The 12,397-nt window shown below is 41.0% G+C and overlaps 2 protein-coding genes across 3 annotated transcripts in view; one reads left to right on the top strand and one right to left on the bottom strand.

Moving 5' to 3' along the window:
• Positions 1-183: 183 nt before the first annotated feature.
• On the bottom strand, positions 184-2,314 carry LOC131890297 (GTP cyclohydrolase 1-like). Its single transcript, XM_059239620.1, has 4 exons — positions 2,036-2,314; positions 1,658-1,908; positions 1,381-1,598; positions 184-598 (listed from the first exon to the last, which is right to left on the bottom strand). The coding sequence occupies exons 2-4, from the start codon at positions 1,902-1,904 to the stop codon at positions 383-385; spliced, it is 681 nt and encodes a 226-aa protein (XP_059095603.1). The 5' UTR covers positions 1,905-1,908; positions 2,036-2,314; the 3' UTR covers positions 184-382.
• A 7,768-nt stretch (positions 2,315-10,082) lies between these two features.
• LOC131890284 (vitamin K-dependent protein C-like) overlaps positions 10,083-12,397 on the top strand; it is a 3,722-nt gene continuing 1,407 nt past the window's right edge. For both annotated transcript variants that reach the window (XM_059239603.1, XM_059239602.1), the window contains exons 1-2: positions 10,083-10,966; positions 11,068-11,288. In XM_059239603.1, the coding sequence (XP_059095586.1) occupies positions 10,486-10,966; positions 11,068-11,288 (702 nt within the window). In that variant the 5' untranslated portion in view covers positions 10,083-10,485. The remainder of the gene's footprint in view (positions 10,967-11,067; positions 11,289-12,397) is intronic.

The following is a 12,397-nucleotide window of genomic DNA, read 5'->3' as shown; positions in this document are numbered from 1 at the left end:
TTCGCAATCTTCGTCATTTTTGCTGTTCAATTTTGGTCGTTGTGAGCGGCATTGTGACTTCATTTTCTTCACCCAAAGGGCCTTGACAATCTCACAATTTGCATTGCCATGGGGACCTTCTTTAGGGTTCGCGTTCCATTTCATTTCGTGCCACCCCGAAACCACTTGCATTTTGGCTCTAATCATGGTGAAAGCCTCGAAAACTCTTATAAAAAAAGTCCCCAAACTGACAAGTACCAAGTTGACGAAGGAGGCTCAATGCCTTTCCATCAGCGAATTTTAAGGCCGTATTTCGTATTTAATCCTAAAAACATGTACAGTTACATATTCGTCATGTGAATGATTTGAAGCAGGTATCAGAATTGCCATTGAAAGCCGTGAACTAGTTCAATCGAATCAGGTCCAAGAACTCTCCACGTGTTTTAGGATCATCTCTAAAGACCCCCATCATGCAGCTGGTGACGGCCTTGCTGTTGACCTTCTGAACCCCTCGCATGACCATACACATGTGACACGCCTCCACCACGACGCCCACTCCTCTTGGATTGATAGCTTTGGCCACAGCATGGGCAATCTCTTTGGTTAATCTCTCTTGCACCTAAATTGGTGCGCGGGAAAAAGATTAGAGAATTCGTTTAGTAACACACGCACACAGACGGACACAACATGTGACTAATCCAAAGCCAACGGAATGGGTAAACACGTCAATGAAAAGGTCAATTCCAAAGAGTTCAAGGGGAAATAGTAGAATTTGCGTTTCTCAAACCTTTTAGGGCCAAGGAATCTATTGCAGTAGATAAGGGAGTATAGATGATAGCCCGGAGTTGCATTTAGTCGTCCCCGTCAGACTTTCAAATTTTTTTTTTATGTTTTAATGGATCTAGTAAGGAACGGACAGAATTTGTCTCATTTTAGTAAAAAGTTGACAGACAACAATTTTGATTTTTTTTCTGTTTTCATTAATGCTCTTCCATTGTGATGCTTTGTGCACTCCGGAAGGAACATAAAGGGACGTTGAGAGATATACATTATGATTTATGATAAATTAAATAAATCACCTTGACTCGATTTTCAGACTTCCCTTTTTAGGGTTCGAATGTAACGACTTGTTTTTTCATGTTTTATGATGACCTTCAATTATTTACTTTGTGTCTGAGTTTACAGAAGCTGATCAATAAGCAAAAACGTATTCACGTCAAATGTCAAAACTTTTATTGAAGTAAATATGGATGGATCAGATCTGAATCCTCTCAAGATTTTTTTTTCATTCCATGTTGTTATCGAGCTCAAGTGAGGATCTCAATCGCTTCTGTGGAACGAGTGCTACTGGTTTTGAACATGGGAGCTACTCAGAACACAAATTAATCTGCCATTAATTACCTGAAGTCTTCTGGAGTAGATCTCCACAATTCTGGCCAATTTGCTCAATCCCAAAAGCTTTCCTTGAGGCAAGTAGCCAATACTAACTTTTCCTGTGAAAGGCACCAAGTGATGCTCGCAAAGCGAGAATATTTCGATATTTTTCACAACCACCATCTCATCGTGATTCTCGTCAAAAATGGCGGTTTTGACGGCTTGTTGAATCGAGTCCTCATATCCTGGAAAGAAACAAGTGAACGGGTCCATCTCCAGGATTGTGGTCCATGTTCCAACTTGCCTTTGGTGAAGAACATCATGGCCTTAGCTGCTCGCATGGGAGTGTCCACGAGGCCTTCACGCTCCGGATTTTCACCGATCAAGCTGAGAATCGATTTGAAATGGCCTTCAAGCTTCTTCAAGGAGGGTTCCAATTCGGATTGGCTCAGGGATCTCATTGGGGACTTCAAAAGAGGGGCTTTGGAGTCCAACTTAGGATCCTCCACCACCAAACTCATTTTATTGAGGCTTAGCGTCTCTTTGTCCATGGTTCTTTGAAAATATGGCGAATTATGTCAGAACGCTCAGAACCGGCTCCAATGAAGGTAATGAAATATAAACAGTATTTCGCTAGTCTAAAAACTCTCTGATTTTATTGAATTCGGAGAATCACACCTACCAGAATGGTTTGAAGGGAGTTGTGGCAAGAATCACTTGGCTGGATAACCTTCACATGAGAACAAGAAAATGAGAGAGTGATTCTTCGGAAGGCAGAAAAGTGAGGGTCGTCAATTTATTCCCTCTTTGGCGTCGCCAAGGATCTGTGCTGTGAAGCTATTTGGGCGGAAAAAGAGCCACTGGTAAAAGAAAGACTTGTTGCTTTCTTTTCCCCTTTGATCATGTTAGACGTTCTTGAGGGATCCCTCCTTGCCTCCTCTTAAAGAGAAGCAGGATAGAGTGAAATGAGAACGGACATCAGCGGAGAAGGAAGGGTCTTACCCGTGTATTGTGGCCTTGAGCCACTGACGACTTTCCGATTTGCTCTCAAAATCGGGGATCGACAATATTGTAAGGACACAACAAATCTCATCTTGGCTAAAAGATCATCTCAAAAGCAATGCACATAGAGACCCTGAATACATACACCATCTTTAGGCACAATGTCCTTCGGTCAGGATTGCTGGACCAATCAGGATTATTTAGGCCAATTGAATGGGCCAAGAAAAGGTTCGTTTATCCTGTCTCCAGAAAAGAAAGATGCTTCACGTACTTTCGCGACAGTTGAAGTGCTCGAAATGAGTGGTTGCTCACCTAGCATCCGGGATGTCAGATTTGATGGGTCTGGTATTATGGGGGCAATGACTGTCATACATTCGGATTTTGCATCCAGAGTAATTTGTTGGCTTAGTTAGACACCTTGAAGACTTTTTTTCGGTTAATGGGTCAAATTAGAGGCCTCAAGTAAAATATTTGGGTCTATGAATCAACATTAAACCAACATAGGGTCAATTAATAATAATAATCATAATAATAATGATAAAAATATCTTTATTGCGACTCTTAGTCATGTCATGGTTTAAAAGTATAAAGGAAATATGTTGTCTAAGCATTATACAGACTGTAAAATGTATAAAAGAAACATGTCAAAAATGGTAAAAGCAATAAAATAGTTGACTAGAGAGTGATATCATAATGAATTTGATTAGCATTGTTTCAGTGCACATGAAAAAGGTGAAGAGGATGAGAGCAGACGGTACAGACAAAGTTAGGTAAAGGTAAGTGATGAAACTCTTGGTTATTGCAGAGAAGAGGATAACTAATTTCTAATTAACAGGGGTCGGAAAAACAGTTTATTTAGGTCAAAGTAAAAGTTTTCGCGATTTGCAACCTCAAACTGAAGATGAAAAGACTGAAATCTGAAGAAAATATCTACAGATTGTTTGCTCTGAACACTGGATGAGGAAACATGTTGAATCAAAAATGAATAAGCGGTCCTATTAACCAATATTGGGCATGTTCATCCTTTTGGTGTCCTCGACCTTATCAGCTAGCCATTTTTTTCATTTACTTGGGGGTAAAAAAATCATGTATAGCAGTTACTTCACAATTTTCAATTCAAAAAAGTTTTCGTATCCGAGCATTGTCGCTATAGAAAAAGACATACACGATTACACCTAAATGATCAATCATTCGACCCCAACTCACAATAAATGAAGATATTAAATCGCAAGAACTTACTGACTTGAGATTTACTTGTTATCGTCGCAAGTTTATGTCTACAATTTTTAATACTTTTCAAATACTGTTTTTTTAATTTGGCATACTGTAGTCGGTCAGAGGGTCAAACCTTTTGTGACACCATTCGTTTGAATTCAATGGGCCGTGTCATGTCGGTATTAAAATTCGTCTACGCCTGTGTGTGTGTGTCGAAGTCTCAACGTTTCCTTGAGAGAGACCGGTGAGGAGATTCGAATTTGATATTAAAGTGTGTTACAAAACAGTAACAGTACGAACTGTACGCACGTTTGAACCGAGCGTATAACATAAAACAACATTAATATAGGTGAATGAAACCAAAACTCCGACCAATTTTCGGGAGACAACCAATGATAGAATCTGCAACAAGTGATTGATATGCAATGAGAAACTAATGAATCAATTGTTCATAAGCTGAGCGTAAACTGTCAAAAACTACTCCTAAATTATGCAAAAGAAAGGGCAAAAGTACAAAGGAAAATTTTCATATTTTTCAACCATTGTAGTAGGTTAAATTTTCAACTACAATGTGTTGGGAGCCATGTGTTACACTGGCCTAGGTTACTAAACTAACCCTTGTTATTTTTTTTAATAAAAGCAACTTCTATTATGGTGAATTGTGACCGATTTTGCTACAGAACAAAGCAACGCGTTGTGCTTATGTTAAGCATCAACTAGTCGGAGCTATCAAGTCATCTGTTTGATATCGTGGCTATTTACTGAGACAACTTGATGTTGAAAGCTGAAGATATGTAATCTTGAAGGCTTGTTCAAAAATCGAGGTAATCAAGCCATATAGGAAATAATCATTGAATACAATAACGAGCAAAACAGGAAAAATTGACCATCAAAAGTTTTTTTAGCCCTATTACTGTTTTAAGGAAAAAGGAAAAAAAAATCAATGAAAGAAGTCAACTTTGTGATTGAGGTTGTGAAACGATCGGAAAAAGTAAAAAATGCATTTGCATTTTTTGAACAGTCCTATTCATCAACTCTTGTTCGAGTTTAAACGAGCGCTTCAGCAACAGCAAGTAGCGTTTTTTTTGGAACTTTATTTGGAACTGTAATGCTTGTTTGCATTTTGTCATTGTAGTGTAGTGTGTACTATTGTGTTTTATGTAATTGTCCATGTACTTCTCCTTTTTGATCCACGGAGTGACGTCACGGTAGTAGCGGGCAGGCACGTTGTTTGTACATTGATTCTCTCCTTGGCCGTATTGACTTTCGAAAATGCATACGAGGTTGCCATCTCGCAGGAAATATGTTCAAAAGAGCAGATGATGCTCTGAAGCAAGAGGCCAAATATAACACTGTATTTGAATGGCTACCATACTTTACTAGAGCTTCGAAATGGTTTGGAAATAATTAGAAAGTACAGATGTTTATCCATACATCAAATCTTAACTTCTGACAATATCACAAAGAGCTCACATAACAAGATTTTGGCGAAATTAAAACGCAGACTGAATGATTTAGAAACGAACACCCTGTAAATGACAAGAGCTAGAGAAAAAAAAGAGAGGAGAGAGATACGGAGAAGACAAGTGGCCATGTATTCTCGGGTCAACTTGCCCCAGGTGACCATAATCAGACGAGTACAAAATGGCAGGGATGAAGACTAGTACAGCGGACTTTTGGAGCTATTATGGCTTGTTTAGGCAACACTCACGAACAAGAGACTTGAATTGAAGAATGAATTAGTGGACACCCAATGCTCTGTAGAAAATGCGCCAATGAGGGGTGGCTAAAAAGAGGGGAGGAAAAGTCAAACAAAATCAGTAAAAATCCTACAAAAGTACGGAGCTTGTTTACCTAGCATAATCTACAGTCTTGCGCTCTTGAGCCGGTAGGAGGCGATTTCGAAAGTCATGATCATTGCAAACAATAAGAAGCAAAAGTATTGAAGTGAGCAAAACAGGAATAGAGGATTTTAAGTCTTTTTAGCCCTTCTACTGTTTCAAGGAAAAGGGGAAAAATCAATGAAAGAAGTCAACTTTGTGAATTAAGATGGCGAAATTTGCAAAAAATGAACGGAACGAAACAGTACAGAAAGATCGGAAAGGTAAAAAAATGCATTTACATGTTTTCAACAGTCCTGTTCATGAACCCTCCACAATAGCAAATAGAGCCTTTTGGAGCTATATTTGAAAATGCTCGTCAATAATTCTAACTGTTCTGAAAGCATTGTAGTGTCCTAGAATGAAAGTTGCCCATGGAAACAATGGAATATGATATACATTTTCAATATTTAAAGCCCTCATTCATAGTCGCTTCATCTGGACGCGATTCCGAATGTCAATAAATGCATTAGTTCGGCCGCTGGAGTTCTTGCCCACATTAATGAAAAATTGTTTGGTTTCCTCCAACAGATAATATTTTCTCTTTGAAAATCAGAGTGAAAGAAACATGGCCAAGATTTGTTGATATTTCTGATTTTTTCACAATGAATCACAACTCTCTATTAAAGGACATATTGGACACGACTCAACACCAAAATTGTATGACCTTTTACGACAAAAAAAGTTTCTTCTTTTTGAACATTTGAAATTGGACATGATGAAAAATTCGCCAAGATAATAGAAATCTACAGTACAAAATACACGTCTGACAAAGAATTTCGGGGGCGACACAACCTATAAGGTGCTATATAAAGCTGAACTGTGGCCATTTTATTGTTGGCTAGGTGGAATTGCATTTACTCACTTTTAAGCAAATCTTGAAAAAGCCATGATGGACAGGAGACGGGTTAAAACCCTATTGAGGAGCAACTGTTTATCTTCAGTACATTAAATAAAAAAAATTTAAACGGTACAGAAGTAATCCCAAAGCTCCCTCATTTCCATGGAATCTTGAACATAGATTTGTCTTTCGAAGGCACTGTTCAAGATCAATATGATATGCGCACGACAAATTTTGAATGGTTCCAGCTTTCGCAGACAAAGAACACAGATAACATTTTTTTGAATTAAAAGAACTCCATATCCTTGGTTGTTTAATCAAATCCTATCAGTTTTTGGTAGGAGTAGGATGTAACAGTTACAAGGTTGAAGTGTAACGACAGCCAAATACGAACTCACTTAGATAATTACGATGACAAAGCAAGACATTTCAGTTGCTAGATATATTTTCCTGTGTCTTTGTTCGCAACCGTTAAATGTAAGGATCTTTAGGTAAAGTTACACATTGATAATTGGCTTGGATCCAGTTCCTATTCTTAAGGTATAGAATCTTTTTTTGAAAGTACAGAAAAGGATTATTTTTGGCTTATAATGTCAACAGCCGGAAATGAAATGTCGAATAAAAGGGTACGCTCCCTTTATTTAGCATGAGGCGGATCCGCGTATGACAACAGTTGTCTTTCATGTCATCCAAGCACAAATGGATATTAGCTTGCAAATGGAAGAAGGTGTGCTTTCTAGTTATTGATGAACTTTTAATAACTAGAGCATAGTGAAGAATATGTTTAAAAAACTCTGCTTATAGTGTAAAAAAACTGCTGGCATTAACTCGAAGGGAGAGTTGAAAACGTACGGAGCCTCTTTCTCATTTTCAACAGTTTCCGAAAGTTACTCGACTCATTCGAGCTCGTAATCAGATTTCCATTGTTTGCTTATCTAAGATCCCAAAGGACCCTTTGCACTATGGGAAAAAGAGAACTTAGATGGTGTTGTCAGATCAAAAATCCCTTCAAGAGTTTGTCTACAAAATTTGAAACTCAAAATATGACCAACACAAGATCCTGTTCCAGTTTGTGGAGCTACGTTTTCGAATTTCCGTTCTTTAGAACTCCTTTGTAGGCTGAGAAGCATTCAACTCATCTCAAAAAGAGATCGGGAGCGGATCTATCGCTTGAATGGCTGGATAGAGGCTTACGAAGACGTTAAAAACTAATCTGAAGCAAATTCTGAAAACTCGTCTTTGTCTAATGATCTCTTTTGTTTTTGGCTCCACCCTGTCTCCTCATTTCAAAACCTTTTCTTTCGCGTTGAACCTAGAACAAGAAGAAGTGTTCTTTCTTCCATTTCCACTATTTATGGTATCTATCGCCCCCTTCCACGTACAAAGATGGTTCTACTTGATACTTTGTGCACAAAATATTTGATCAGGACGAATTTGAAGTACTCGTAGGTTTGGGCGTCGTCGCCGGTTTCTGATGCACAATGAGGCAGTCAACAATCGAAGAAAGGGTCCTCAGACTTGTCCGAAGGGCTTGACAATGGACCTTAGCTCGAGGAAATCCATGATGACCCCGTGTTTCCGGTTGGGATTCTCGGTGTCGTCGAACTCAATCTGAATATCACTGGAGGACGAAGGCGAGCCAATCGGGAACGGGTTCAATCGGAGGAAGAACCAATCCGAGTCTCGATCGAAGATCACTTGGGCGGATCCATCCAATTCGGGCAGGTATTGATGGGTTTCAATCTTGCTCCAGGACTTGGGATCGATCTGGATGGAACTGAGGGTCCGAATGGGCGAGCCTTGAATCACTTGACACACTCGGATTTGACATGGCACTTGAGGCTCTCGATGTGAATCCCACCGAGCATTGGACAATCGTACCCGTATCTGAAGCGAGTAACTCCCTGGTTGGACGTTCTGAAAGGTGTGCTTGAAATAGAACCAAGAGATCCGCTTGATCACCACCACCTCCCGGTTGAGGGCCACATCCCGCTCTTTCATGATGTTCTTGGGATCATTGGCCAAGAGATCGAATTGGTCGACTTCACAGAGGCTGACACGTCGAACTTCGCCGACAAACTGGTTAAGGGCACTGTAGAGTAGTAACTGATGCTTGGAATTCGCGTCCAAGCGATCCTTGAGAACAATCTCCTTAGGCAGGAGAAGGTCCTGGTTGCGTTGGTAGAACTGTTTCAGCCTCATCCGAACATTGTAAGAGGCGCAGTAATGATTGAGAAACTCGCTCACCACCAAGTTCATGGTTCGACAAGTCAGACATAGGAGAGCCAGCTCTCGCGGAGAGAGTTGAAGAAACACCTTCTCCAGGACATCCATGCTCTGCTCCAGGATGTAGCACCGCCCATCGAAGGGAATCAAGAGGTTCAGCTTGGAGGACGAATTCTGGCGACTGGCACTGGGACGGCCGGAGGTCTGAGACGATGCCACCCGGAGGATCAACTGTCCTCCCCGGACAGCGTGGACCTCAGCCAGAGAACCCTCTTTGGCTTGAATTCCGCCCATTCTTGATGCGTCTAAGGCTAACTAACTCATACTAGAAAAAATGCTAGTATGGAATGCCTCTCCTTTTCCGAGAGAGAGAGAGAGAGAGGGGATCGTTGTTTTTCCTCCTCAAGTGTCGGTGTGAAGGTCTAAACTGCTCAAACTAGGCCACTTCCGATCTATCAAACCTGGCAAGACCAACTAACTCCGAGAGTGAGAGTCCACAACGAGCGAGCACACTTGGTAGTCGTTGGGAAGTGGAGAAGCGAGAGAACTGTATCGCTCAATGGAACAATGGAACAACCGTTATCTCCTGACACGAGTGACGAAGCGAGAGAGAAAGAGAGAGAACATTGAGTCCAAGGTAGGTTCGCCGAGGAGACCAAGGCCAAACCGTTCTAGCAGAAAAGCCCTGTCTCTTCTCTACTCTCGATCTACTCTTCTCTTCGCTCTCACACGTTTATTCTGGTTCGTCTTGCGGTGCCTCATACCACCTCCATTCTCCCTCACAGACGAAGGACGAACTCAGCGCGTTTTCATGTCTTCTGCAGCCATGTAGCCGAAATGACAGACGGAATCGTTCCATGTTTTGGCTCCACGTTCCTTTCTGAAAAAAAAACTGCCAAGGAACTTACCCACACCTGCTTTCTTCACTCACTGAAGGTCGGGGGAGGCGAGAAGGGCAGGGAGCCCAAAGCCAGTTACGGCCTTGACAGCCCCATTCTCCCTTTGCTACTATGTAGGCTCAAACGTGACCATGATAATTGCTGCAATGATGCCGACAGGTCGTTAGTATGACTGATTTACCAAGCTTACAATTTAGTGCCAACGAACAGGATATTGTCGACACCTCAGGGTGACCCAGATGGGAAATGTTGGTTGCGCTAGGCACGTAAAAGGTGGCACCTGTCTTGACCTTCGAGGCCACGTCTTGGAATAACCTTTGAACAAACATACGTGAACCAACTGACGATTGGCATGTTGTCAGCTATAAATTGGTAATGGCTTGAAGAAACACCATTAGGAGGAAGCGAGCTTTGATGATACTACCAGTTATTGAAAGAATCGATCAGTGGTGTTTCATGTATTATGGATTAAGGGCCGTCATGTCATATTAGAGAAATGACGCGGTCGAATTGTTGGCATTAGCCATGGATATCTAGACTTATGTTGATGTTGGACAACCGACCACTCGGTTGGCAAAACAATTCCAACGGGTGTTTGTGTGGAAACTAAACGCAAGTTGGCTTGTTGCACTGTTTTGCTTACTAAGTGGTCAGCCGTTCAACATCCACATTCTAGACATTTAAGCATTAGCACACATATCAGTTATCAATGCTGGAAGTGGTGTATTGTGTGAAAGCGATCAAAAAGAGAAGATAGTCGCGTTTGCATTCGGTTCTAGTCTCGAGTTCTCATTTATAAATCCCGATTTCCCAATAAAGAAAAAAGAGAGCGAAGTGTCAAGGGAAGGACAGAACACCCAATTCCCCTGTTTGTTATATACAGCCATTGAAGAGGAAAATTGGGTTTAGCCCGCTTGGAAATTGGGCGGGATCGATTTTCGGAACCCTCCTCGTGTGTGCCTATATACCTGGTCTCACGTTCAAGAATCGACGAAAGATAGATATCTGATATCTCAGCGGAAACTCAGTTCCAACTAGAGGCGGAAAATCAAGGGAAATTCATGCCTTCATGCTTAGAAATTCTACCTTCACCAGAAGGAGAGAACGGGGGGAAAAACATTCAACCTGTTTCATGTCTATCATCAATGGAGCACTAATCCTTTGGATGTTGATGTGGAGTCTCCGGAACAACTTCTCATTAGGCTCCTACAATAGTTGTCTTGACTGTGGGAAACTGCTCAGAAAGCAACAACAGCCTAAGCAACAAACGCTTTCCAGACAAAAACGAGACCTCACGTCGGACGAGAAGGAGCTCCGTTTGAAGTTGGATGTTCGGATTCACGTAAAAAAGGTGAATGGATCCTATGTACCATTGAATGACGACTTCAATGTCATCCTGGACCAAGAACACAGCCACCTAAAACCTTGGATATTTGACAAGGAACCCTCGGTTGATTCAGACTATGGACCGGACAATGCGTTCGAAAGCTATTTTGATGATGTCATGGATCCCAACTCCGACGGAAACCAGATCAGTGGAATTAGCCAAGGTAATGGCTTTCAATAAAATACAGTAATAAATCCTCACCGTTTGCATCTAAATCATTCATGATAATGGAGTTTATTTGTTTATCTTGCTGTCTTCCTGTAGAACGTGATGAAGGGAAAGTGTCTGCGGGTGACAATCGCCTTTTCCCTCATGTAATACCTTGGCAATATTTCATCACGGACATCCAAGTGTCACTCATCTGCCCGTGTACCGCCATCAACGCTCGGTTTCTGTTGGCCTCCCAAACTTGCCTCCGAGAATTGTTCCCCCAACGTCTTGTCGGATTATACGTCCTCAAGCACCTTCCAACGCCACAATACTTGGTGAGACCCTACCATAATTGCTGAATATGTGAATAAGAGGGGTGGGGAAGACTTTCAATGCACGCAAACATATCTTCTCTTGGAAAGTACTCTGAAGTGCTCAGAAAGTCGTTCCAAGACCCCGCTTAAAGAGAGCCAACAAAAATGTGGGAGTTTGAGGCGGCCTCGTTTTTTGAAGAGAAGCTACAGTACGTAGGTACATACCTCAAGTACATTTTGAGGAAAGGATGTTCAAGGTTATGAGAGGATATTTGAATTCAGGTTTGGTTTGGAATGGATGTCCTAGTTCCTTGGAAATGAAATACTGGGTACTAGGATTTGATCATCATACGCAATGAAAACTCGCTTTATGGCAAACCAATGTCGTCTTACTAAATATCTTTGCCAGAAATAACTATATTCCATATTTTTTCTATAAATTGCGCACATTTGTCGTTCTATCTAAAAATCCTCACATGGCGATTCACATGAAGGTGTACACCATGTTCTTCGGTTGTAAGTTAAGGTTGCACTGCATTTGGAAATGATCTCATGTTTTAAGGAAAATGATCTCATGTCTAAGCCATTAATGACGCAGTCAACCTCTAAAATTTGAAAAGGCAAATTATTAATGGTCCTTCCGCAAATATGTGCAAGACCCGCTTGTCACTTGAATTGATTCAGAGAGAGAGAAGCTAAAAACTTGATTTTAGTTCCTCAGGCATATTTACGAGATCCCATTTTCCTTTGAACAAACTTATAACACAAAAGATTTTTTCCCGAGAGATGTGGAATGCTTTCATTAAAGGCTATTAAAAGTTATACACATTTTTGTTTGACACATTTTCTTTCAGTATGTCTTGAGGCTTTTTTTTAAAGTCTGAATTCATTTCAACTACCATATTTACACACTTGTGCTGGGGCAAGTCTGGCCCAAGTCAGACTCTTACTACGTATTCCGAATTTTTGCTTGTCCGGCCAAAGACTCGAGTTCCGAGTTCCTTGCTGGACTCTGGTCCGCTCAAAAACCTGTTTTGATTTTGCAAGTTTCCAACAATAAAACCCAATAACATTGAGCAGGTCTCATCCATGAAGGATTTAGGTGTAGTCCTCCAAGATAATGGAAAGTT

The sequence above is a fragment of the Tigriopus californicus genome, chromosome 11, assembly GCF_007210705.1.
Source record: "Tigriopus californicus strain San Diego chromosome 11, Tcal_SD_v2.1, whole genome shotgun sequence".
NCBI lineage: Eukaryota > Metazoa > Arthropoda > Copepoda > Harpacticoida > Harpacticidae > Tigriopus > Tigriopus californicus.
This window is presented reverse-complemented; position numbering and strand designations above follow the sequence as displayed.